General features: G+C 39.7%; 1 protein-coding gene across 1 annotated transcript; it reads right to left on the bottom strand.

Moving 5' to 3' along the window:
- Positions 1 to 1,787: 1,787 nt before the first annotated feature.
- On the bottom strand, positions 1,788 to 20,302 carry NGB (neuroglobin). The gene is made up of 4 exons (XM_081934780.1): positions 19,725 to 20,302; positions 9,006 to 9,117; positions 5,066 to 5,185; positions 1,788 to 3,548 (listed from the first exon to the last, which is right to left on the bottom strand). The coding sequence occupies exons 1-4, from the start codon at positions 19,826 to 19,828 to the stop codon at positions 3,402 to 3,404; spliced, it is 483 nt and encodes a 160-aa protein (XP_081790906.1). The 5' UTR covers positions 19,829 to 20,302; the 3' UTR covers positions 1,788 to 3,401.
- Positions 20,303 to 27,212: the final 6,910 nt, after the last annotated feature.

The raw sequence follows: 27,212 nt of genomic DNA, 5'->3' as shown, positions 1-27,212 counted from the left end.
CTGCAGTTTCCCCTTACTGTCAAATAAAATGTGATTCAATATTCCAGGAATCCCCCATTGGAATGTCTTGAAATAAGGGAGATAAAAGGAAACTTTGTTCACTGGGATTGCTCATTCAAGATGATGAGATGAATAGGCAGTTATGGGGAAATAATTAGAAAAGAAGAGTTAGGATAGAGGAGAAATAGGATGGCACATCAGGAAATGAATCCTTCAATCACAGAAATGAAATGCACAGACCAGCTAAAGCAGCAAATGGGCTTTCAAATACAGTTAATTTCATAGACAAGTGTATTCCACACATGTCAGCTGCTGAGCATCTGTGGACCTCAGAATCACAAGCTGACAAAATAATAAGAGGACGAACAAACCAATAAATAACATATCATTTCCTGTCATTCCAGGATTATGCAACCATGTTCTCACACATATTATGAATGTTATTCTACATTCCTTCGGAAGAAATATTATCACCACTTCCCAGATGAAATAAACTCCAATGAAGATTCTGACACCATCATTACATTCTAGAATACATGGCATCCTCTGATAATTTCTGACATCCTTCAAAGTAATTGTCCTGGCCTGTTTGGAGGGAAATGTATGTGTGTGCATGTGTGTGTTACACAAAAGAATATATATCTCTTACAATAATGCTGCAATAACTCAATAAATGCCAAGGTTGGACTGTAAACTGATTTTTATAGGCAAAATTTCAGGCATGAAGATAAAAGCATGATAATAGGCAAACAACTGTTTCCATTTTATTTAGAAAATTAGCCATGTGTTATCATCCAAACTATATAGTTTCAAATATTAAGTAATATCTCAAGATATAATTCTACATTAACTGAAAAAATTTCTATTAATACTTTCCAAAACAATGGTTGCATCAGTGCTTCCCAGCAAAAGGAACCAAAAGACTTTGGGCAACTCAAATCCTAATTAATTTATTTGGCAAGAAGGTTTCATAAGAGTTAACTTTTCATGATCTGCAAAACAGAAGCAGGTCTTTCTTAATCCTGGAATGATTCCAATGATGTTTGTGGAATAATACCCTGTAGAACTATATTTCCAAGTTTATATGCTTAGCTCAGAGGTGGTATCCAGCAGGTTCTGACCAGTTCTGGAGAACCGGTAGCGGAAATTTTGAGTATTTCGGAGAACCGGTAAATACCACCTCTGACTGGTCCCTCCCCCATCCATTCTCTACCTCCTGAGTCGCAGCAGATCGGGAGGGAATGGGGAGTTTGCAGTAACCTTCCCCTGGAGTCGGGAGAGAATGGAGATTTTACAGTATCTTTCCCCTGCCATGCCCACAAGCCACGCCTACCAAGCCATGCCTACAGAAGCAGTAGTAAAAAATTTGAATCCCACCACTGGCTTAGCTCAATAGCTTGGTAAAAGGATCTCAAGCCAATTTATCATCCAATTCTCATGTAATGCTCTTCCCCTACTGTGAAGAAAGGCACATTGCCTCTTTAAACAGTGAACGCAGAGTTGACCTCCGTGGATTTGTTTTCTATGAGTCAATTTACCTCTGGAGAAAAAGCAGGGAAAAAAGGAAGAATACTGCACTATTTTAAATGATCCCTGTCTACTCCAAAAATTAAGGAATTGTTACTTACTTTCAAAGCAGGTACTAGATCAAGAACTAGAAAGGTAGTTTTAATTAAAACTCAGAAAGATAAGTTGTCTTATCAAGTACCCATGCTTGACCGTGTGCCTTCAAGACACCGTCAACTCTTAACACCGCGTAGATTGATTTTCTCCATGATGGTCTGTCCCTATTCTGATCCTTCTGGTCTTCCATTGCTACTGTAACTGAATCCATCTACCTGGCTGTTGATCATTCTTGTCTTCTCTTTCCTTCCATGGGCACCCATAGAGTTGTAAAACAGTGCCTTGGGAAGAAGAGAAAATATGAGAACCTAACAATTGACAAAAAATGATGCTATGGAATGGATCTCTTCAGCTAGAAATCAGGACAAAGCCTGAACATTCTCCTAAGCTTTTCCCTGCCTCAGTTATAATTCCACTTCAAGATTTTGAAGGAACTGTTAGCTACTGCATAATTATTGGTTTTTAAATTGTAACTTGAGACTTCTTCTTGTTGTGCCATATCCACCATCGGACGTTGGCGATCATGTTAGCAATCCTATTTTTGTCAACAGCCACATGAAAAAGTGCTGCTGAATTTTGTCCAAACCAGTCCCTTAGGTTTTGAAGCCATGATGATTTCTTCTGCCTGGACCTGGTTTGCCTTCAATCTTTTCCTGGAGGATTAATTGAAGGATGCTGTATTTTTCTGGGTGTCGCATCACATGTCCAAAATATTCTAACTTTCGCTTTTTAATGGCTTTGATGATTTCCCTTTGCTTTCCCAGGCGGCTAGGCATCTGAAAAGCCCAACATTTTTTCCAGCCCTATTGTATAGTGAATTAACCCACTTTTTGAGGGGAGGGGGGGACTATACTGCTTATATAATCCCAAAGAAATCCCCACAATTTACAGAAAGAATACCAAGCTTTCCTTACTGAAAACAAACAAACAAACCCTGGCTAGCCCAAATGCCTTTGTATGCTAAAAAAAAATTCTTGGCAGTTGGTTTTTATAAACAGAAAATAAAGAGCTTTTGAAAATCATGCATTCACCTCGGAGATTTAAAAAGATCTTCAAAGTCCTTTGCTTTTTTATTAAAAATGACAATGTATTTTGGTTTTGATGGCTAACCTTTTACCAATGCTATACTAAGCACTAACTGTACAATGCTTGTATCTCTGTTCTTTTACGGTTACTATAACATTGTATCCTTTTTTTTCTATTTGTCCATTCTCGTTTAAAAAAATGATTAATTAAAAAAGAGCTTAAAGGCAAGAATGCCACTACAGTCAACATATAATTGCAACTCCAGGTTTCTTCCCTTTTGTCGCCTGCAAACAGACTAGAGTTATGCAAAATTTCGTTTTGAATCATTTCATCTTCATAAAATTTCCCAATTTGAATGTTAATCTGTTCTTACTGGGGTTTTTTTTTTAAATACAAATCTGGTTGTTTTGAGAATTCTGAAAATATTTTAAGGTCCAAAGAACTGTTTGGAGCTCGAATCAGTTCCAAATTACTCAAAGCAGCCTATTTCACACTTGTGGTGAGGAGAATTCGATACTTAAAAATACTGTGGACTGAAATGTTTCACACACCACTACACATGGGCCTGCGACACTGAAGTCTAGGCCACACTGTCACACACAGAGACTGGGAATGCAAAAGGAAGCAACAGACAGAAAGAAAGCGGTCGAGATTACTCTGAAATGCATCAAGCTGGAAAGGTGATCATGCTCTTTCGTCATAGCTGTTTCTGACACAAAACAGCAAAGTGCTCCAAGCATCTTCATCAGAGATTATTCCACCTTTTTGGGAACCTTCCAGCCGCAGCTCATTGCTTTGACCACAGTGCTATAGAGCTTTATCCAGGCTTCTCGCACGTTCATCTTGAAGGCAGGACCATGGCATTTCTCCAGCATATACAGCAAGGAGTCTCCTACAGCCTGCAAATCATAAAGAAGATTACAGAGTTAGTGTTCGGACAGCAGACATCTCAAGACAAGGATAATTTATTAATATTGGAAAGAAACGATGGTCTACCACAGAAACATGGTACTTAAAAAGGAATGTCAGCTCCCCTCCACCTGCAACGACTTTTCTTGCTGCTATCCATCACTGAAAAGTAATGCCCAATCTATAAATATAAAATACAACTTTGCTGACTATACTCATACAAATAAACTGTGTTTTGTTGCCAAATGCATCAGCGATTGTGTTTTGAACGGAGGGAACTGCATTGGGGCGGTTATCTCACTGCCCTGCACAACCTGAGAACTTTTAGCCTCTAAATAGAGATATATTTACTAAACTAAAACTGCAAACATAAGAATCATTGAAAAGCAAATCCACTATTTGTCTCCAAATACGAAATAAAAGACACATTCCCAGATTTTATCTGTTAGCTGCAACTTATGAATAGAAGATCCCGCCTACACCCTGTTTATATATTGATTCCTTTCTTAGCTAGTTTTTTTGTTGTTTTAAATGTTTTCATGTTCTAATTGTTTTATATTCTTGTTTTATGAAGTTGTAAGCCATCAGAGTCACTCAAAAGTGAGATGAGTGATATATGAATTTTATAAAGAATAGAATAGAACAGAACAGAATAGAACTGTATGCAAATTACCATCCCTCTTAGCAACAGCAGTTCTGATAATCCCACTTGTGATCATTAGGCAAGAACTGCACTCTCCTTAGGCAAGAATCTCATGCTTCTCCTCTGCACACTTGCCTCCACATCAACTCCCCCCATCTTCCTATCTCCTCCCCATCTCTGGCCATTTGGCCACCCAGCACTGCATCTACCCCTGCCAGCCTTCACTGCTCCTAGCTGATCTGCATGGCCTTCTTCCTCCCACTTGGCTGAGGCAGCTCCTTATCCTTGAGAGCCTCAACCAGCCACACCTCATTAGGAGCAGTTGAAGAGGGGACAAAGGTCATCTGAGGATGACAGGAGTAGATGGCGGCATGCAGGATAGCCAAAAGGACAATGATGGGGGAAAATAGGTGGGTAGGAGGAATTGAAGTGCATGTTGCAGCCATAAATGCAGATAGGCTGCCAATAATCTTAACATAAATCCATGGATGTTGCAATGGGCCATAACTTTGAGAATTGGTTGTAACTACTATTTGTCCAGTGCTGCCATAACTTCAAACACTTGCTCGGTGAATGTTAACTGAGTGAGGACTGTCTGTAATGTGGAATGAGACAATGAGTTGACCACAGCCAACTCACCAGACCATCTCGCCTTGGTCAACATGCCATGGGACAACTCACCACGGAAAATTTCATGCAGGATAACTCAACAGAATAAATGTTACCTACCACTATTTCTTTGACATTATTTCCATTTTTGCCAATAATATTTATTGCGTTGAGTTATCCCGCGTGGAATTGTCTGCTGGGGCGAGTTTACTGTGGCAAAAAACAAGGCACAGCCTACCTGCTGTAAGTGCTTACCTCAAAGGACTCAACCTTCACCCCAACTGCTTGGTGTTTCCTGCCAAGATTAGCGAGGTAGTCCTCCAGGCAGTGCAAATTCTCCAAATGAGTTACAGCTGCATCAATTACCAGCATTACCTACCAAGGAGAAAAGATACTACAATAAAAAACCAGAAATCTGGAATTCTATTTTGGATGACTGTGTCCTTTTCTAAAAATCCTTCTGCAAACATTACAAGCAAAGGTTTCTGCTTCCTATTCACCATAGTGCAAGAACCACCACCACAGGGACATAAAGCATATTTGAAGGAAATCTGTACCTTCCTACTGATGTTTCCTTCCTCCTTGAATTATTTATTTATTATACTATTTGTTGAATTTATATCCCATCACCATTTCACAAGTTGTGGTGGGTTACATGACGTTTAAAAAAAATTTTTTTTTAACATCTAGGGTTTGATTTTTTAAAAAATTCAAATCAAGAATTTAATGACCAAAATACAGCAGAACAATAGATGGTCCCTTCTCTGGCCATTCCTCACAATAGCCAGAAGGAGCAGCAGTCCAAAGTATATGTGACAGAAGACAATCTAAACATCTCTTCTTATCCACCTCTTCAGGGTTCACAAACTAGGAGTTCCAGATAACATGCAATATGGTGGCTTAGCCAAGAGATTATTACCAAGTCTAACTGCAGGTGTAGAAGATGTTTTTATATTGGAAAAATAATTGAAATTGCATACAGATCACTAACCTAGGCTGTTAATAGAACATACAAATACCCCAATTTCCCTCTGTCTGTATATGTTCAAACTACACTGATGGTATCTTAACAGAATGCCAGAATAACAGAAAAATAATAGAATAATAGAGCTCGGAGGTCTTATAGCCCAACAGGTACAGTATAGGTGGTACCTTGCTCAACAGTAGTAACTGTGAGAGGGATCTTGGAGTCCTAATGGACAACCATTTAAATATGAGCCAGCAGTGTGCAGCAGCTGCCAAAAAAGCCAACACAGTTCTAGGCTGCATAAACAGAGGGATAGAATCAAGATCACGTGAAGTGTTAATACCACTTTATAATGCCTTAGTAAGGCCACACTTGGAATACTGCATTCAGTTTTGGTCACCACGATGTAGAAAAGATGTGGAGACTCTAGAAAGAGTGCAGAGAAGAGCAACAAAGATGACTAGGGGACTGGAGACTAAAACATATGAAGAACGGTTGCAGGAACTTGGTATGTTTAGCTTAAGAGAAAGAAGGACTAGGGGAGACATGATAGCAGTGTTCCAATATCTCAGAGGTTGCCACAAAGAAGAGGGAGTCAAACTATTCTCCAAGGCACCTGAGGGTAGAACAAGAAGAAATGGGTAGAAACTAATCAAGGAGAGAAGCAACTTAGAAGTGAGGAGAAATTTCCTGACAGTTAGAACAATTAATCAATGGAACAGCTTGCCTCCAGAAGTTGTGAATGCCCCAGCACTGGAAGTCTTTAAGAAGATGTTGGATAGCCATTTGTCTGAAACGGTATAGGGTTTCCTGCGTAGGCAGGGGGTTGGACTAGAAGACCTCCAAGGTCCCTTCCAACTCTGCTATTGTATTATAATCCTTTATTTATAGTCCAATATCACTTTACACAAATGGGCATCCAATCTCATCTTATAAACTTCCAATGTTGAAGTACCCACAACTTCTGAAGGCAAGCCATTCCACTGATTAATTATTCTGTCAGGAAATTTTCTAGGTTTCTCTCCTTGATTAGTTTCCATCTATTGCTTCTTGCCCTACCTCCAGGTGTTTTGGAGAATAGATAGATACCCCCCTCTTCTTTGTGGCAGCCCCTTAGAAATTAGAACATGTCTTTTGTTTCATTAAACTATACCCAATTTCTGCAGCCGTTCTTTATATGTTTCAGCCTCCAGTCCCCTAATCATCATTGTTGCTCTTCTCTGCACTCTTTCTAGAGTCTCCACATCTTTCTTATATTACTGCGACCAAACTGGATGCAATACTCTAAGTGTGGTCTGGCCAAGGCATTATAAAGTGGTATTAACCCTTCACAGAATCTTGATTCTATCCCTCTGTTAATGCAACCTAGGATTGCGTTGGCTTTTTTGGCAGTTGCAGCACACTGTTGGCTCATATTTAAGTTATCCACGCATATTCCAGTTATTACACAAGCAATTCTGATTCACTTGGCACAGATAGCCATAAGTTATCTCATAGAAATGCTATAATTTTACCTTTTTGCCATTTTTCTTGAGTGTTTTTTCTTTCTCAAAACAAAAACTAAACAAAAAAGAGAAGGGTTTTTTTCCCTATGCATCCATGAGGAAATAACCTTTTTCGGAGCACTTTGTAGGCAGTTTCAAAAGGAAAAGGCCAAAATGGCTGCAATGATAACAATTCCCTTCAGGACCATCTTCTCTAGGTAGAATCTGCCCACTTATGCAGTCAGGCCCAGAGGAAAGGCTCCAAGTGCCTAACACTCTGAGAAATGGGAGGGAAAGAGGAGAGTGCATGGAAGCTGATCTTCCATCATGATATCCTTCTGGCTCAAGGAAATGGGAGTAGGAGGCACTGTGTAACAATAATTCTCTTCCTTTCTTCAAGGCCAATTCCAGTTTGTGTTGGAGCAGGAAAAATTGAGCCTGAAGCTCCTGTTTGTGGGTTGCCTCTAAACTGCACCTTCGTGCCATTCCTCTTTAATATCTACATGAAGCCACTAGGCAAGGTCATCTGTCATCACAAAGTATGGTATTATCAGTATGCTGGTGATACCCAGTTGCATATCTCCACCCTAAGCCAACCAAGTAATGCCTCCATGTTACATCGCTGCTCCATGAGTTGTCCTAACTCCCACCAGACTTTCGGATGCAACTTATCTATAAAGCCATGCATATGGCATAGGGCCCGTAGGGTTATTTGCCTTTTCCCCATAGTTTCTGCTCACCTGACTGTTCTAGCAAGGTGGACATCCTCTGGCTCTCTTCCAAAAACAATGTCATCTTGTTTAACCCAGGAGTTGTGTATTCTGTCCGGCAGACCTACCTCGTGGCACAGCATCCCCTGAACATGTGAGCGGCCCTAATCTTGTTAATAGGGTGGCTCAGTGACTAAGACGCTGAGCTTGTTGATCTGAAAGGTCGGCAGTCTGAATCCCTAGCACCGCGTAACAGAGTGAGCTCCCGTTACTTGTCCTAGCTTCTGTCAACCTAGCAGTTCGAAAGCATGTAAAAATGAAATTAGAAAAAATATGGACCAACTTTGGTGGGAAGGTAACAGCGTTCCGTGCACCTTTGACGTTTAGCCATGCCGGCCATATGAACACAGAGACATCTTCGGACAGCGCTGGCTCTTCGGCTTTGAAACGGAGATGAGTACCGGCCCCTAGAGTCAGGAACGACTAGCACATACTATGAACGAGGGGAATCTTTACCTTTACCTTTAATCCTGTTAGACTTTCATAATTCTTGCCACAGACGTAGGTTACAAAGTTAGGCAAGCTCTGCTGTAGATGTCGTTTTATGAATGGGATACTGCACATTGTTTATCTTGAACATCACAGGTCCTAAACTTTGGGTTTAATGCTGTAATATGGGCAGCCATATAAATTATTTAAACATAACTTCAATAGGTTGTTATAGTTTACAAAGGGTTAGGTGAAAGGTCTTCATAAAGCCACCATGGGCATGATAAAAAAGAATTATATTGAAATACTTATTGGTCACAATGTCGCATGCTTAAAATCCTCATCTTTTTTTTAGAAAATAAGAAGCTAAATGGATGACAAGAATAAACAGATTTTATGCTCCTGGGTTCTACAGTTTGGAGTTACGAATTTATTCTGATCCACTATAAATAACCATTACATTTATCCGATCCTCCTTTATACTAGCTGTATACCTGGTAACATAAACTTTACTAGTTGGGATAATTTATTTAATAAACCCTCACCTTTCTAATGTGTTCCAGGAACTCAGGTGATGAGAGGCACTCTTGAGGAGTAGAGAACTTCTTGCAATTGTACTTGAAAAGGGGCAAGAGGTCTGGATCCAAATCAAAAAGCCTAAAACATAAGGAAGGACATCCACCTGTTAATTATTTGGTTTCCATGCAAATAAGATGGTAAGACATCAGTCCCCACTGTTTGAACTCAACTCAGCAATTGCTCAATTCGGCTCAACAATGGACTTCTTCTGGGAAAAAACTCACTCACAAAAGACAAGAAAACCAGAAATTCAACCTCAAAAGGAAATAAGAACAGGGGCTCACCACTCATCTCTGTTCCTGACCCACTAGTTTGTTCAGGGAAGCAAACCAACTCAAAAGAAGGTAAAGCTTCCTCCTCAACTTTCAGTATAACTTTAATCTGTGACATCATAACAGTCTTCATTCCCTGAAAGTATGTCAAGCTGGGCTAGATTTTTGGGCAATACATTTCCTTTATGCTGAGGCAGAATGATTTTAAGTGAATTCCTTCCTCCTGCCTCATGTCAACCTAAACTTGAAGAAGACAGTGCACCACTTGCATTCTTTCCTATTCTTGTCCTGCCTCCTGTTGCTATTTATTGATTCAGTAATATTTATATAGTTGCACAGAGAAGCGAGTTTACAACAAAGCAAAAAACAATATATGTAAACAATATGCAGTATATTAGAAAACTGAAGGCAATAAATTCCTAATTGTAGCACACCTCTCTTGTTACCAGATCAAGACTTAATTTGTAATGTTACATACATATCAGGAAAAGGATGTTAAATATAAAGTATATTTCATATGTAGAGATCATATCATATCATCAAGTGATAAAGATCTAGAGGCAAAAATCCCTGGAAGTTATAACATTTAGCGAAAATACTGGAAGATAGCTAACACTAAGTCTCCTTCCACCCAAAAATGTTCAAACACAATTTTGTTCCCTGGATTTATTTTACTGAAAGCCACTGAAACTTCCTTCCTTAAAAGATTCTTATTATCACAAGTATTAATATCATCCATGCTATGTTCATTTTGTCATTCATTCAGAGAGCTCTATTTAATTCTGCCTCTCCCCAAGTGGAAATGAATTCTTCCATTTCATTGAATCATAGGGTTATAAGAGACTTCTAGTCCAACCTTCTGCTCAAGGAAAAAGTCTTATACCATCCCAGCCAAATGGTTGTCCAGTCTATTTTTGAAAACCTCCAGTCATGGTGCATCCACAATCCAGGAGGCAAGCTATTCCATTAATTGTTCTCACTTCAGAACATTTCTCCTTATATCCCGCTTTGACAATATCTCTTTGTGTCTTGTCCTGTCCTTTGGAGATCTAAAAAATAAATCAATCGCTTCTTCTTTGTGACAGTCTCTCAAATATTGGATGCCAGTTATCATGTTCCTCCGATGCTTCTCTTCAATAGGCTAGACATACGTATGCCCCTCAACTGTTCATTAGATGATTTAGCCTCAAACCCTTTATCATCTGTGTTGTTTTTCTCTACACACTTTATAGGGTCTCAACATCTTTTTTTGTGGTGACCAGAAGTAAATGAAGTACCGGTATTTCAAGTATGGTCTCACCATCATGGTGTAAAGCCATACTATCATTTCTCGTTGTCTTGACACTATTCCTGTGTGGTTATAGAAATGCATTGGGTTTTGGGCAGCTACAGCACACTGCTGGCTTATATTTAAACTGTGGTCCACTAATACACCTAGATCCCTCTCACAGTTACTACTGTTCAACTACTGATTTTATACCTGTGCATTGGATTTTTTTCCTGCCTAAGTGCAAGATCTTAATTTTCTCAGCACTGAACTCCATCTTGTTGGATAGCCCAATGCTCAAGTCTGTCAAGATCTTTTTGGATCTTGAATGTATCTTCCAAAATAGCAACTATTTCCCCAATTTGGTGTTGCCTGCAAATTTGATGAGTTCCCCTTCTATCCCCATTTGGGAAGATGTTGAAGAGTACTGGGCCCAAGACAGAACCTTGAGGTACTTCACTGCATACTTCCCTCTGTTTAAATGTAGCACCACTGAAGATTACCCACTAAGTTCAGTTAGACAGTTTGTGAATCCATTTAGTGGTGATAGTGTCTATCTCATATTGATATGGGATCTGTTTTCTCCCTCTTGCCTGTCACCTTCTTGCCATCCATTCCCATTAGTGGGCCTATCTTTTCCTTGACTTTCTTCTTGTTCCTTATATACTGAAGGAAACTTTTTATTATAATTTTTGGCATTGGTTGCTACTTTTAGTTGATTCTGGGCCTTGGTTTTCCTGACTCCCTTCTTGTGGATTTGGGCTACTTCTTGGTATTCCATGTTAGTTATGTGTCCCTCTTTCCATTTTTTATATTTGACGTTTTCATCCCTCAATTTGTCCCTCTTTATGCAACCATGCTGTCTTTACTCCATGGTATTGTTTTTACTCCATGGTATTGTTTTTGCTTGGGCCTTCATTATCTCATTTTTAAGGTTTCCCAAGCGTCTGGAACTGTTTTTCCATTTAGGATATCTATCCATGGAATCGTTCCTAGCCTCTCTCTTAGCTTATTGAAGTCAGCTCTATTAAACACGTCTGACTTTGTTCAGTTACCTGTGGTTGCATTATAGTGAATTCAAGTATGTCCTGGTCACTCTCTCCCCCAAATCCCCATAACTTCTACTTCCTCAACCATTTTATTCCTTTGCATATCTCATCTGCATACTACAAAGTCGATGTTGAGGCCTATACCCTAGGATAGGCCCTGGGGATGATGCAAGGAGCCTCTGTCCTGGGGAGATGAACATGAAAAAGTCCCCAAATGCAGGTAGAAATCTTTTAATGACATTGGATGAAAAACCCCTCCTCTTCCTCCTCCTCCTTCTTCTGCCTTATCAAACTGCATCCCTACTTTCAAAATGATCCTGAAATACCCCATATCTGCAGCAGTAGCCAAAAGAGCACTTTAAGGAACATCTTCAAAATGTGTGGAGGATAATGTTTCCTTTTTCATTCTGTGAAATAGCCTCAGATTCTCATTAGCTTTTTATTGTCAGGTTGGATTTTATGCATGAATGTCATCCACAGTGGCCTTCTAATCCTGTCTCCTCTATTTATTCAGCCTCTAAATAGATAAATGAACTAATCTCCCAAGAACATTCTTCCTGTTGACATTGCAGGCATCCCTCCTAGTTATTGAGGGTGCATAAGAAACTACAAGATCAGTACATAGTTATTATAGGCACATAGTCAAATAAACTGGCACAAAGAAATTAACACCTTTGATGATAAACTGCATTAGATACCAGTTTACTTCTGGGTCCAATTCAAGGTGTTGGTTACGGCTTTTAAAGCCCTACAAGGTATTTACCTATGGAACTGTCTTCAATCCATTACCTCAGCCCACCTCAATAGTTTTTCTGGCAGTTTTATTCTATTCATCTTAAACCACCATGGCACAGTGGTTAGAGTGCAGTACTCCAGGCCACTTCTGCTGACTGCCAGCTGACTGCAATTTGGCAGTTCAAATCTCACCTGGTTCAAGATTGACCCATCCTTCCATCCTTCCGAGGTGGGTAAAATGAGGAACCAAGTTGTTGGGGGCAATAGGCTGACTCTGTAAACTGCTTAGAGAGGGCTGTAAAACACTGTAAATCGGTATATAAGGCTAAGTGCTATTGCTATTAAGAGTCAGTGTTGACTCTTTGTGACTGCCTGGAACAGTCCCTGCAGTTGTCTTGGAAAGATTTCGGAAGTGCCATTGCCTCCTTTCTAGGGCTGAGAGGGAAGGAGTAGACCAAGGTCACCCAGTTGGCTTTATGTCTAAGGCAAGATTAGAATTTACAGTCTCCCAGTTTTTAGCCTGGTGCCTTAATCAATATATGAAACTAGTTAAGCCTGGTGCCTTAACCACTATTTGAAACTGGTGCCTTAACCACTATATGTCCTTCTCTCCTCAAGTTATTAATGTGTTAAACTGGAAATCATTAATAAGCAAAAATGGCAAGAAGTTGATGAGTAGCAGGATGAAAGTAGAACATATTAACTCTTTTTTTTTTTGCATCTTTTACACACAAAGAGGAAAAAAATAGTCCAACCTATCAAAAAAATAGCATAAAATTGCAGATTAGGAATGCAAATCAAAATAAGCAAGAAAATATCCAAAAGGTGCTTTCCCAAAAGGCAACTGGACTTCTTGATTTTTTTCCCCCTTGAAAATGTTTCACTTATCATCCAAGAAGTTCTGACTGAATGGTGAGGAATGGAAGGATTTATATTATTTACAGTCATCTGGTCATTAACACTCTGCTCTGAGGGTCAGTGTTAGCTCTCTGAGAGTCATTGAGGCCACTTGGGGGGGGGGGATTATGTGTATCCTCAGAGTCACATGAATCAGAGTGCAAAAGGATGTGGAACCTTTTTGGGCCTGCTGAAAGGACTGTGTTGTAGATAGCAAATAGCTGGTGTCATATCCCTCCCCTTCTATTGACAGACAGTCCTTCAATTTTAACATAAATGGCCTCTTTGATCTATGTTCTGGCCTTCAGAAATTGTGGGTGCTTCATGTTTGGAGGTTTTTAAGATGAGATTGGACAACCACTTGTCTAAAATGGTATGGGGTCTCCTGTTTGAAAAGGGGGTTGGACTAGAAGATCTCCAAAGTCCCTTTCTCTGAAAGTCCCTTTCAACTCTGTTATTCTGTTAAATCAGGTGGCCAACGGATAACTCATAGTCCTCTTCTGTGGTCCCCACTGGACTCACACAGGGACTGGGAGCAGTCTTTGCAGAGAATTTTGGTACTTTAAAGGTGTTTTAAATTTTAAAGCTCCCACTTTATCCCTTCAAAATTATTTGTCACCCCAAATTGGTCTGATCTTTCCTGTTTTGGGGTTTTTAAGAGGCTTAAAGCATTCAGTTGGCTCCCTAATATCTTTGATGCTACCAAAACTAAAAATTTGGGCCCAGGGCTACAGAACACACCATGCTGTTACAAACCACGAGCCCCACTGCAAGAAAGTTTGTTCCTATGGATCATATTGCAATCTTACTTTCAGTATTTCAGTATCTATTACTACTAATCATGGAAGCTGGAGTTGTCTTTACTGCATCTGGAAGGCCTGAAAACTTCCAAGATCCTGTGTGTATGTGTGTGTGTGTGTGTGTGTGTGTGCGCGCATTCAGTGTCAGTTCAGGTCATTTTGATATATAAATGAAATGTAGATCTTAGAAGCTAACACGTATCTCTCTATACTTATTTGCCTTTAACTTGGTTTATGTTTTGAGACTTATTTACCCCTCTTGATGCAATATCCTTAGACCACCCCCACACAATCCCTTTTTGATTTTACCACATTGAACGATGGGTTAACGCCTTTATTAAAGGACAATAGATTAAATCAAAGCCAGTAAACCACCTCTGCTCATTTAAAATAATCTTACTGAATGTTGAAATCAACCTCAACTGTTTTAAATTTCCAGAGGTCACATCCCACTTGCTTCTTCCTGTTTTCTACTTCTTAGCCTTCAGGTTACAAAATGTGACAGGCGTTGCTCGGCTGCTCTCTTGTATGCACCATTTCCTCTGCTGGAGAACTGATTCTGGAATTAATTGTGCTTGCCCCCAAGGCTCAGGCCTGGCATCAGTTCGGGTGATTGACATGTCACAAACAATTAGAAACATCTCCAATATGCTTTGCAGTACTATGCAAATGTGGAGGGGCTTGGGATTGCTCCCTTGAATTACAGAAGCCATACTAGGTAGGAAGAAAAATCCAAAATGCAAAAGAGAGGCTACAGAAACTTATTCCATGCATATTTCTCTTGATGGCGGTTGATGTTGAATTTCTATAAAGTTTTGGTTTTTTATGGATGTTTACTCAAAAGTACATGCTTTAAAAGCTGCCACAAAAAACTTATGCCACCAGATAAAGAAAGAATGCACCAATTACCACTGCAAACTTAAAACATTAAATACTGTTTAAAATTCCCTTTCTCTGTCCCATATGCCTTAACACCTAAGCTTTCGATGAGTTAGTTGTAATATTTAGTGCTACAAAAGAGACATTCTGAATATGATCAAGAGCATTTTGATATTTTATACCCCGTTTCCCCGAAAATAAGACCTCCCTGGATAATAAGCCCAATTACACTTTTGAGCGCATTCACTAAAATAAGCCCTCCTCCGAAAATAAGCCCTCATGGAAACACGGTAGACTCCATAAATAGTCTGGGAAATTGAAAACAAGATCCTCTTTTAAAGCCTAACTTAAACTAAACCCTGGAGCATCTGAGAGAAATGAAATGGCTTTTCTATATGACCCCGGTCAATTTATATTAATCCTAGATTTCTGTATGCTTCTTATAAAATGTTTTTGTCTTTCACTTTTTTTCCATAAATTACATAAAAAGACATATACTTTTATCAATATTTAAGACAACAGACGTTTCTAGCAAAAATCAGCCCTCATTCTTTGAGATTACAAACTGGAAAACTCACTTACTTATATATAATTGCCTTGCTAGAAAAATGCTTCCACCAATATGAAATCCATATGAAAATGTGCTATATACCGGTATTTTGATATTCATGGTTATTGCCTGTGGTTTCCAGGATGTGTGGGCTGATTACATGCATTTGATGCACATTTGAAACATTAAGTTGAAAAATATATGTCCATTAACCCAGATGCATTGGCAGTTAAAAACGTTGGCTATGAAGCAGGCAAATTTCACCCTTTAAAGAATTTCCTTACAGTGCTGGTGAACAAAACCGAATTATAACCGTTCAGATGGTAGAAATGTGAAACATAATAAATCATGATATAGAAGAAAGTCTGCTAAGCTGCTTCAGAGATCAAGGTACCAGGAGATAATAGAAATTGGTTTAATTTGGATTTCTTTTCCAGATTGAGTTTTTTGTAAGGATTTTTTAAAATTAGAAAATAACTACCTTGGAATGCAAAGATTGGTTTTCAGTCTCCCAAATGTATAACTTTATAATCACCGGATTATATGAGTCACTTAATATTTGCAAGTTAAAGCTTTAAGAACTATAAGATCAACTGTATACTGTACTTTCTATAGAATGTGTATCAATGCAACTCCAGTTTTGCCCTTTAAAAGAAACTTTTTAACAGCTTTATCATGTTCAGATATGAAAGAATTCACTTGTATTTTTCATAGCTGTCTCCATCAACTCTTACAGCACTAATAATTGGAGTAGCTTAATGATTTTGAATATTTCAAGCTTTACAATATATTCGTAGTGTAGTTTAAATTGATTGTGTGTTTAAATAATTTATAATTTAAAATAATTTCCATCAGCTTTTATATCACTAGTAAGTAGGCTAATTTCATTTTTTTAGATACTTCATAATTCATCTACAGTACAATTTACATGAAATGTGCACATATTTTACCCATTTTTACATTATAAGAAATCAAGTTCTGGCGTGAGATAGATAGATAGATAGATAGATAGATAGATAGATAGATAGATAGATAGATAGATAGATAGATAGATAGATAGATAGATAGATAGATAGATGATAGGTAGGTAGGTAGGTAGGTAGGTAGGTAGGTAGGTAGGTAGGTAGGTAGACAAAATATTGAAACAACAACTCTCCCTCTCATGCCTTGGGAATAATTGATTTCTTTTTATATTGATCGCCTTTTGATGCAGTTCTTTTGGTTATTTCCTGATATATTTTTCCTTAAAAAAATAAAAACAAATGTAACAGCAATAATAAATGTGAAAAGAAAGGAAACAAAAGGATTAAAAAACAGAAGTCACACAAAAGCACAAAAAGCCCTTATCATTTAAAGATCATATCACTTAAAGATTGAGCAATGACACAAAACATAAAAACATTTCTATCCAATATCTCTATCTAAAAAGGCACTCAATTTTTTCCAGAGAGATTAATTTATTACAAATTACTTCCTTGATATAATAAAAATATAAACAAACATTTAATTAAAAGTTTCTTTGAGACTTTGCTATTTTTATTCTATGCTATTTCTCTAGGTTTGAAAGACCATTTAGCTAAATAAATACTTATTTTATTTTTCTAATATTTTCCATAGTAAATTAGCAAATTCATAACAAAATAATAAAACTGAACTAATGTCTCATATCATACAATTTATATGTCCTAAGGAAAACTGACAATAAAACTCCAGTACAGTGAATTATTATACAATTGAGAGATACAATGATACAATTATAATTACCTAAAATCAAGCCAGACACTACCAGTTCTTCTGTAGAACCTACTAAGCCAAAGCAGATTTCCTATCAAAAATTAAGTACCTAACCCTATAAATCATAAAATTTTAAATCCTTTTTTCACATACATTTTTCTTATGATAATGAGATTCAGTAAACACTTCTAAGATTCTAATACTATCAAAACAGGTTGTACTGCTGTTCGAACAATTACCATTAGATTCCCCACCCCTAGTATTCAAAAAACACAGAAAGGCTTAAATTGTTTATAACAATTCTGTACATGACAATCATGTGACAGCCATCTAAAAAGGTATATTGCAAATCTGAATGCATTTCTATGAGCAAGGCCAGGAAATTGTTTTCAGAAGTAGTTTCCAGAGTCCAGAAGAATCCTATTACTTGTGATTAAGTTTTTTTTTTTTTTTGATTATAGATAGTTTTGTTCTGGCAACAGAGTCCCTCCTAGAATTGCAAAATGCAATTAGAGTTTCAGGAAGAACAGTGAATTACAGAAAGACTTCCTGGCTTGTTCATTAATATGTTGCATTTTTACATGCTAACCCCCCCCCCCCCCCACTTTCTTAGGATTTGACATTGAGCAATGCCTCAGGAGTGTAACAACTCAAATTTAGTCTCCAGTGCAAACCATCACACAGTTACAGAACTGCTTCTTCGCCTACAGCATGGATTTCATATTTCAGCAGTTCTTTCTCTTCTGCCTGCTTATTAAAGGAACTGTTTTGGACATGATAACCTTGTAGTAGGTGTGAGTTTCACATTTTTTCAGTGGTAGGGAATGTTGTATTCTGAAGCTTGTATTCTTTTTAGGGAACATTCCAAGGATATCTATGCTAGTAAGTATCCATTAAATAATCAATAGAAATATTCTGCAATCTTTTATACACACGTATACAGGTACACATGGGTTTTTATAAACAAAACCCATGTTTTTTTTTAACGTATTATATTTGGTCCACCCAAAAGAAGAAAATCTAAAACTGATGTTTTGCACAATTCACTTGTTTCCTGCCTTTCCTCTAGGAACAAAAGTGGTACAACTATCACTCTATCCTCCATTATTTCACCACCGCAACAACAATCCTGTGAGGTAGGCTGGGCAGCAACTGGCTCAAAGTCACAGAATTAGCTTCCATGGCAGAGGGCAAATTTAATCCCTGAATCTTCTTGTCAGAGACCAACCCGTTTTCTGATAAATATCTGAGCTCCATTACTTTTTAGGTCTCTAGTAAGGCTATTTACTCAAGGATAAAGGAGGGCTTAAAATGCTGTTAGTTATTACACTTAATCAAAACAAAAGTACTATTCTTTACAAAGGATGTAGGACTATAGTATTAGAATCTCTTCAATCGACATAGCAAGATATTTTTAAAAAGTTTGGCTGGATGACCCCAAAGGCCCATCTGGTGAAGGGTTCCATTTTCATCACAGATTCCAGCAAAGTTCAGAAGCCATCTTTTATGTCTTTTATGCAATCTCCCTTTTCTGACAAAAGTTTCCAGACACCGCAATTGAAACTTAATCCATCTCTCTTGCTGGACATAGTCCTGGAGCCTCACATCCTCCATAAATTTACCACTGGGCCAAATTGGTGAGTCCCTGCATTTTGTGCTTGTAGGTTCCTCCGCTTAAGAACACAGCATGGAAATGGAATCTCTTCTATCTTAAAGCTCTAAGTTGGTTAAAATCAGCTACCTCTTTTCTCTTAGCTTTTGAAGATTCTGCTGTCATTTATATGAATTTAGCCAGGCAGAGTTCCCTCCACTGTGCATCCTGCTCTAAAATCAACTGATGGAGCAAACTCACAAATGCATGGGAGATGTGAAGAACAGTTTCTGGTTTTCTCCCCAGACTTTTTATTTTGTTTTACTAGCTTCCCATAGAGAGCAATAAAGAGTTATTTGAATGAGGACTAGAGACACTTAAGAATCAAGAAATGGGAAAGCAGAAAAGGGACCCCACTCCCAGCTAGCAAGAGAGGAGAAGAACCTTAGAAAAACCTTTGTCCAGCAACCAAAGCCCCATGTGGTGCTCCCAAATAGTCTTTATTCAGAGCACCACCTCTGGATTCTCATCCTCTCCAGCCAGCATATACAACTGCAGCAATTTATTAGAACTGATGATGAGAGGAGCTGTAATCCAGCACATCTGGAGGGCACTGAGCAGGGAGCAGATGCCCTGAAAAGGCATTTAGAGGCGGGGGAGGGAGCGGTTAGGTTAAAGAAGGGAAATGGGAAGGAAACCAAGGCTTTAACCCCAAGTCAGCGGCTGGTCAATCCACGAGGGTACATTCCTGGCGGAGGGAGCTTTGAATTAAGTTCGCTGAGGATGATGGGCTACTTCCGATGCTTAAAACGCCCAGCCTCAAACTTGACCACAACCCCCACGCCCCCCCCCCTCTCTCGTTCAAGAGTTCTCACCTGCGCCCTCCGGTCTGGCGACCTATCTTGCCCTACCTGGTGAAGAGGACGACGCCGTGCTCCAGGGGGCTGTTGCTCACTTTCTGCCAGCTCTCCCGGATCAGCTTCTGATCCGCGCTGGAAAGTCCGTCGCGCTCCATTTTTCTCCCCGAGCGAACTGCCAAAGGGGAGCAGCAGCGCCGTTTCGGGAGAAAGCTCCGCTCGCCGCTCAAAGGCTCGGGCTGCCCCCGGAGGAACAGGTGGCCCGGATCCGGATCCCCGAGCAAATAATAAACAAATCCACTCGCGGGACTCGACGGAGCTTTGAAAGCCGCTTTCTCGCCCGGAGCTTCCCTTCACATCTCTGGAACGGCTTGGCTCCTTTTTTTTAGGGCGCCCCTCCGTTGGGAGGAGGAGGAGGAGGAGAGGCTCCAACCCTGCCCAGAGAAGGAGCCCGAGCGCTCCGGGGAAACGCCATGTTGCTTCTCGGAGCCACCACGGGGAGAGGATCCCAGATCCCGCGCCTCCTCGCCTGGCTCTTCCTGATCTCCGATCGGGAACGCGGCCCTGCCCTGCCCCCCGTCTCGCCCGAACGGGCACAAGGACGCGAGCGCCTCTCCCCGACGGCAGCACCTTCCCAGCCTCCGGTGGCAACAACCTGGCCACGGGCGCTCTTAAAGGCACAGTGCCCTCTTTCAGTCCCTGTCGAAAACAATAGCCCCCAAGATACGCCCACTCTGTGTGTCTCTCTGCCCCTGATGTTGCACTCGTCCCGAATTAGGGGAGGTCTTTTGACTACTTTTTCTTTATTTTATTTACCCAGCATTTGAGAGGCTGCCACAAAGAGGAGAGGGGTCGATTTATTTTCCGAAGTACCAGAGGGCAGGACAAGAAACAATGGATGGAAACTAATCAAGGAGAGAAGCAACCTGGAATTGAGAAGAAACTTCCTAACAGGGAGGACAATTAGCCAGTGGAACAGCTTTGCCTTCAGGAGTTGTGGGTGCTTCATCACTGGAAGTTTTTAAGGGGGGGGGGAGCCACTTTTTTTTTGAAATGGTATAGGATCTCTTACTTGAGCAGGGAATTGGACTAGATGACCTCCAAAGGCCCCTTCCAGCTCTACTCTAATGACTTTGAAGCAAACGGGAGGAATTGGGCTAAGGAGTAGTAGCCAGACAGAAATTGCAACCAGACATCTCTGACTTATCTCCTGCTAGGGTTGGAAAAGAAAAAAATGGGGATTCTCCAATCTCCTCATCCTGAAGTCACATCTTTATTCCAAGGCCGAGGAGTGCAGCATCCTAGGGAAGGCAGGAGCTTATTCCATCAGCCCACTTGCTTTCCTTCCTTGGCCCCAGGGAAGGGGGGGGACCCCTGCCCTGCTTTGCCACCCCTTGCTGTTGGTGCCGCCCAGAGAAAGCGCTCCTCCTTTGGTGTTTTCTCTGGGAGGACAGTAAAGGAGCAGCCCCTAAATTTTCTCATTCATCTGTGCTTTCATCCCAGCCCCCAAAGGAAGAGAGAGGAGAGGGCAAGTAAAGAGGTAGCACTTTCTTCCTGGGTCCACTCCTCAGGGCAAATAAAGAAAAGGGAGCAGCAGGCTGCATTCTCCATTTATCTAACTTTCCTTCCGTCTCTTTGCCTAGGTGCTCTTTGCCGAACTGTCAGAAAGGAGAGCCTGCAAGAGCTCTTTAAGTACTCTACAGTTAGAAGGCAGCTGGCCAGCCAGAAGTGGCTGACAAGCATCACCTGGCCCCACCTTTGCAACAGCAGAAAGTTTGCATGTATGTGATGCCCAAGGATGAGCTGGCTCTTCATATGTTGTGTGTGTGTGTGTGTGTGTGTGTGTGTGTGTGTGTGTTATGCCTCTGTGAAAATGAGAGGAAGACAATTAATCTGAATGAAGGAGATCCTCAAAAAGAAAGAGAAGTAATCGGCTCATGGCTTGACTACTGCAAAGTGCTCTATCAGGACTGCCCTTGAAGGCCATCCAAATGCTTTAACTGGCATAGGCGGTGATGGGCATGCCTCAGAATGCCCCTATAACACTTCTGCTACACAAGCACTGGTTGACATTTTGCTTCTGGGTACACTTCAAAGTCCTGGCTGTTACCCATAAAGGTAATTGGGGGACTAGCTGTCTCCCACAGTATCTGCCTGATCAATTTGATACAGCGGGGTTATATGCTTTATATTCCTTTTATGACTAGGGAGCCCACCAAGTGGTTGGTCCGATTGTTGTCGTCAGGGGTATCATTATGCTTTGTCAACCATGAAAGACAGGGAAGAGCTTTTGACTATACAGGTAATCCTCACTTAGTGACTTCTTGTTCAGCAATCATTCAAAGCTACAACAGTGCTCAACAAGAAGACTTATGGCTGGTCCTTGAAATTGTGGCTGTTGCAGTGTCCCCACAGTCACAGGATCAGGACTGGGGCACTTGGCAACCGACACACAGTTACAATGGTCACAGTTTCCCACAGTCACATCATCACCACTTGGGATCTTCACTGCCAGCTTCCAATAAGTCAAGTCAATGAGGAAACCAGCCACCACCTGATGTTGTGCTTAATGACTACACATGATTCCTTAACAACCACAACCTGAACTGTCATTGTACACTGAAGATTGCATTTAATTTCGTTGTACAAGGTACAATGACAATAAACTAAAATAAACTAAACAATGACATCTCTCTAGCTCCCAGAAACCCGCTTTCTCCAGCAATGCCCTCCACCTGGAATAAAATTCCTCCACACATGCAAATGACCCCGGCCCTCCCAAAGACCTGGGTCCTTACCCAGCCTTACCCAGAAAGTGGAGCCCCTTTAGGTTGTATTCTTTGTTTCCCTTTGGTTTCGTCATTTTGTCATCTTTCTTGCTGCTGTCGTTCCTTTCTTGTTTTTAATGATTTAGCAGTTTGTAAACATCCTAGAATCACTGGGATTCAGGTGGCATATAAATATAACAAAACTATCAAAGGCGCATGATGAAAGAAGGTGTGGACATGATCAGAGTAAGAATGATTTGCAAGAATAGAAGGTATGGAGAGGGAGATGCTGAATTGTTGATGTAAACTGGATTAATTATGTTTTCTTTTTCTGTTTTATGGCATTACATTTTGAGACTTTCTATTTTTTTACTCTCCTTCCATAAAGTTCCTTACCCCAATAGGGAATAATGCAATCCACATTTATGTATATATGTATGTATTTTAACTAAAATTGACACAATAATATAGAACATGGTGTTGATACAAAAAGTTTCCTTTGTGCTAAGCCTAAATCCCAGTGAATTTCACAGATACCTTCTTGCAATTTTCTTAGCAACTGTACATAAGAGATTTACCATTGTCTTCCTCTGAGATGTTTTTTGACCTCTGAATCCAGCCTATATCCCTGATATACCAGACAGGTCTTTTAGCCAGTACTAACAAGCATTAATAGTAAGTGGTAGACATGACATAAGTGGCTTAGCTTCTGAGCCTGGACAAAGAGCCAGGCTGCTTGCATAAGCATCTTTGCAAAGCATGGAGTATATTATAACAGCAACAATGCTGTTGAAAATGCTATGTCTCACTACAGGATTGCATAATTATTTCAGTACATAACAGAGATCTGACATGGAACTCTAAGTTAGATCTATTATCACAATATTTGAGCATTGACCCTATTTAAATACAATTTCTAATTCAAAATCTTGAAAATATGTAAACTTGCAATTATGACTTTTAAAAATAAAAATAATTCCAGATTCTGATTTTTTAAGTCCAAAAGTTAAATATGCAGTTAGTGAATGAAAGCTTTAGTGGGCCAGGTCCAATATAATTCAACAGCCTTTTATCACAGTATCAGAAAACTCTCAAGAAATTCAACCCAGTCCAAGGTGTTAGATTTCAGGTGCTCTCAAGCAACTGATATACTATACCCATTTTGAACAGCCATGTTTCAGGAAATTAAGGGCAATTCTTTCTCTAAATTAACTTCTCTAGAAGTTAATGCTTTAATTTTTTTGAATTTGTTTTGTTTTTTCCTCTTGGTTTTTCTACATATAAAAGCCATTTTGTGAACTAAATATCCACATGTATGAAATATGTGTTATTTAGATAAAATCAAACTTGTCATAACCTTAATGCCATATGTAAATAATGCTAATTTTTCCCAATGTCTATTTGACACAGAGCAGAACTTTGTAAAATATTTTAATAAGGAAATATGTTTATATAGCCTAATTCTCTAGAATTGTTCCAAATATAGTCCTTTAATCTGGATCAAATCAAATCAAATCAAATCAAATTTCATTTGTTAGCCGCACCCTCTCCAGAAGGACTCGGGGCGGCGTACAATAAAAACACATAAAATATACAAATATAAACAGTACATATACATATACATATGCATGGAGGAGGTAAACAGATGAATAAAATAGAATTAAAATTTCTATTTAAAATCCCCTCAATTAAGATACAAAATACACAATTAAAAAACCCGTCAGGAGCGATATGGTAAAACTATGGTTGAGCCAGGCCAGCTACTTGGAAGAGGTGGGTCTTGAGCTTTGCGCGGAAGGAGCGGAGGTCAGAGGTAGTCCTGATATCAGGGGGGAAGTCATTCCACAGGGCTGGGCCCGTCACAGAGAAGGCTCTGCTCCTAGGCGTCGCCCCCCGACACTGTCTGGTAGACGGCACCTGGAGAAGTCCCTCTCTGTGCGAGCGAATTGGTCGCAGGGATGTATGGGGCAGGATACGATCCCGCAAGTAACTAGGTCCTGATCACAATCTTGTGTTTATTTTATAGATTCTGAGCAGCCTACTAAGAAATTAAAATATTTTCACAGCAACAGTTACATTGAGGATTTTTTAAATTCAAAATTGGGATTGATTTTGTGCTAAATCCTGAACCTGAGATTAATTAGTATTACTCACTTTGCTGTATTATATGACTGTTATTAATTTGATTTGATTTCTTATATTTCTATTTGAGCCAACTATGATTTATATAGCTTATTTACTATAGACTGCCTAAAACAGAGCACTGCCAACAAATTCTTCTCTTATACTAAATGTGAAGTCTAGATGGAGAAAAGGATTAGGATGCCTTATAGATAAAAGTGTCATAAAAAGACCAATTTATGCATGTTAAATTTTATTAGAGGCAGTTCTGGAATAGACAGAGTAGGACAGTTCTAGGGAAACTGGTTGTGATTTCTAATGGGCACACCCTGCTTACTAATTTGAGGAAACTGGGGAGTTGGAAAAAACATTGCTGCTTCGGGCTAGCATCATCATCTTCATTTAATGACCCCATAATACCTTGCAGGGTGGAGTCTAGACAACTGAATGGAGCCAGCAGAGTATTTTATGCCCTTCCTATTGCCATGCTTTGGGCCAGCATCGCCTGCCTATATACCTCCTCCTCCTTTCAATCTATGCGTTTATAAATTAATACACATTCTAAAGTATTGTGAAGTTCTTCAGTGTTCTTTCTATCAAAGAGAACTTTGTAAAATTTCCCTGAAATTTTGAATAGTGTCAGGAACACAGCAGAATGCATGGAATATATTATTTGGTCTCAAGTTGCTTGTTAACATGAGTGCATGATACAAAGCAACTCAAATGAGCTTTTATGTGTAGTTAGGACTACAATTTGTTATTGCTTAAAAAAAATTTTTTTTTAAGCTATGTCACTCTTGCAGGAGAAAAATATGACCTAGAGGGAGATGCTTAGCAACAAAACAAAAATTGGAAACCAGTTATCCCAGTATCTAGCCTGCCTTTCTAAGTATTGGGTAAAATTAATTCAGTGTTGTCCACTCCTTCTAATGTTTTCGATTTGTTGAAACTTTAGCTTTGGAGTTCTCTTGTTACCTATCCAATTACAGTAACAAGTCTCTGGTAACCTTGTCCTCTAAATGAATGTTCAGGAAGCGGGTAAGAGAGAATTTAGCTAATTAAAGTGAATACATTTTAAAATGCAGCAGACTTTTCCACCAGCCAATCTACTCCATAGATTTCTCTCAGATGCTGCTTCTTTCTGGTCTTCAGTTGTTTATTCCCCCTCGAATAATGACCATAAACATCCAGTTTATATCAACAAAGCCCAATAAGCTACAGCACCCTCTTCCTTTGCTTAAGAATCTGTTCTTTATATATATTTCCCCAAAAGCCAGACATGCCTGCTTCCAGGTATCTTAATTATGAAAGAAACTATTCAGTATTTGTGTAACATTTCACATAGAGCTGCCAATTAGAGAGAGAAGAAAAAAAATCAACTGAGACCATTAACGATTTTGTTCCAGTCTCATTCCCCCATACATCTTCAAAGAAGGGGAAAAGGGGGGTGGTTGATACCTGCATTAGGCAGCATCTGTGGTTATTACAGAACATGTTTGTGAGATCATGGATAGGCAGGCTACAATGAACCCAGGAGCCAACATAAGTTTGTGCCCATCAAATTGTGTCAAGCTAACCTTGGCAATTTATTTGATGCAGTTATCAATTTAGTATATCAGAGGAATGCTGACACAGAGTATATAGATTTCAGCAAAGTCTTGTCCAAAATGCTTCATTATATTATTGTCGGAATCAGAATCTAAAATAGAGCTGGAAAGCACTTTGGATGCCTGCTAGTCCAGCCCCCTACTCAAACAGGAGATCCTATACCCGTGATGGCGAACCTATGGCATGCATGCCGCAGGTGGCAGGTGGAGGCATATTTGCTGGCACGCGGTCAGATCGCCAGGTCAGATCCCCAGGTCAGATCTCCGTGGCGTTTCTTTTGTGAGCTTCTGTTTCCCTGCAAACAACAAAACAGAAGCTCACAAATGAAAAAGATTTTGCCACACTGCCGGTGTTGGGATGCCCCACCTCCCACCGGCCAGCTGGTCTTCAGGACTCTGCTGCACATGCACGCATGTCCATGCATGTGCACGTTTGCGCATATCCACGCATGTGCGTGCACATGTCCGTGCATGTGCATGCTCACACGCTCACACACATTTCAGTTTGGGCATTGCACACGCACAGTTTGAGCACTTGGAACCGAGTGGCCAAACTTCACCATCACTGACCTAGCCTAAAGCTTTTAATCCTTCTGTTTCAGGATGCTGTTTTTGTAACTTGCAGCATTAGATTTTGGATTTAGATTACTATGCTACATTTCTCCCATGGTTGTGAATGTTAAGAACCGAATCTTTTTCCATAGCTACCGTTCTGCCTCGCTGCTCTGAATCTCTTGAGGAACATGCAGAAGCTGTGAAATTCATTATTTAAAATGAATAAATTGGCTCGGCGCTCAAACCCGGGATTACCAGAATGTTAATGCTGTGGATACTTGTGGACTTGTGAAATCAAGCATAGTTATCAGAGGGTGAGAAGGCATCAGATTCAGGTCTCATCTTGCTACAGTCAATCAATGAACTATTGAAAGATGATCAAGAAAGTTGAGTGATCATGAGTACAAATATTTAATGGATTATAAATATAGTGCTGTCTGTTTAAGACACTATTAATTATGTCCCTTTATTTCTTGATTTTCTAATATTAA

This window comes from Natrix helvetica (genome assembly GCF_964273705.1).
Source record: "Natrix helvetica genome assembly, chromosome: 1".
NCBI classification, from domain to species: domain Eukaryota; kingdom Metazoa; phylum Chordata; class Lepidosauria; order Squamata; family Natricidae; genus Natrix; species Natrix helvetica.
Note: the sequence above shows the minus strand (reverse complement) of the source record. Positions and strands in the feature narration are given on the sequence as shown.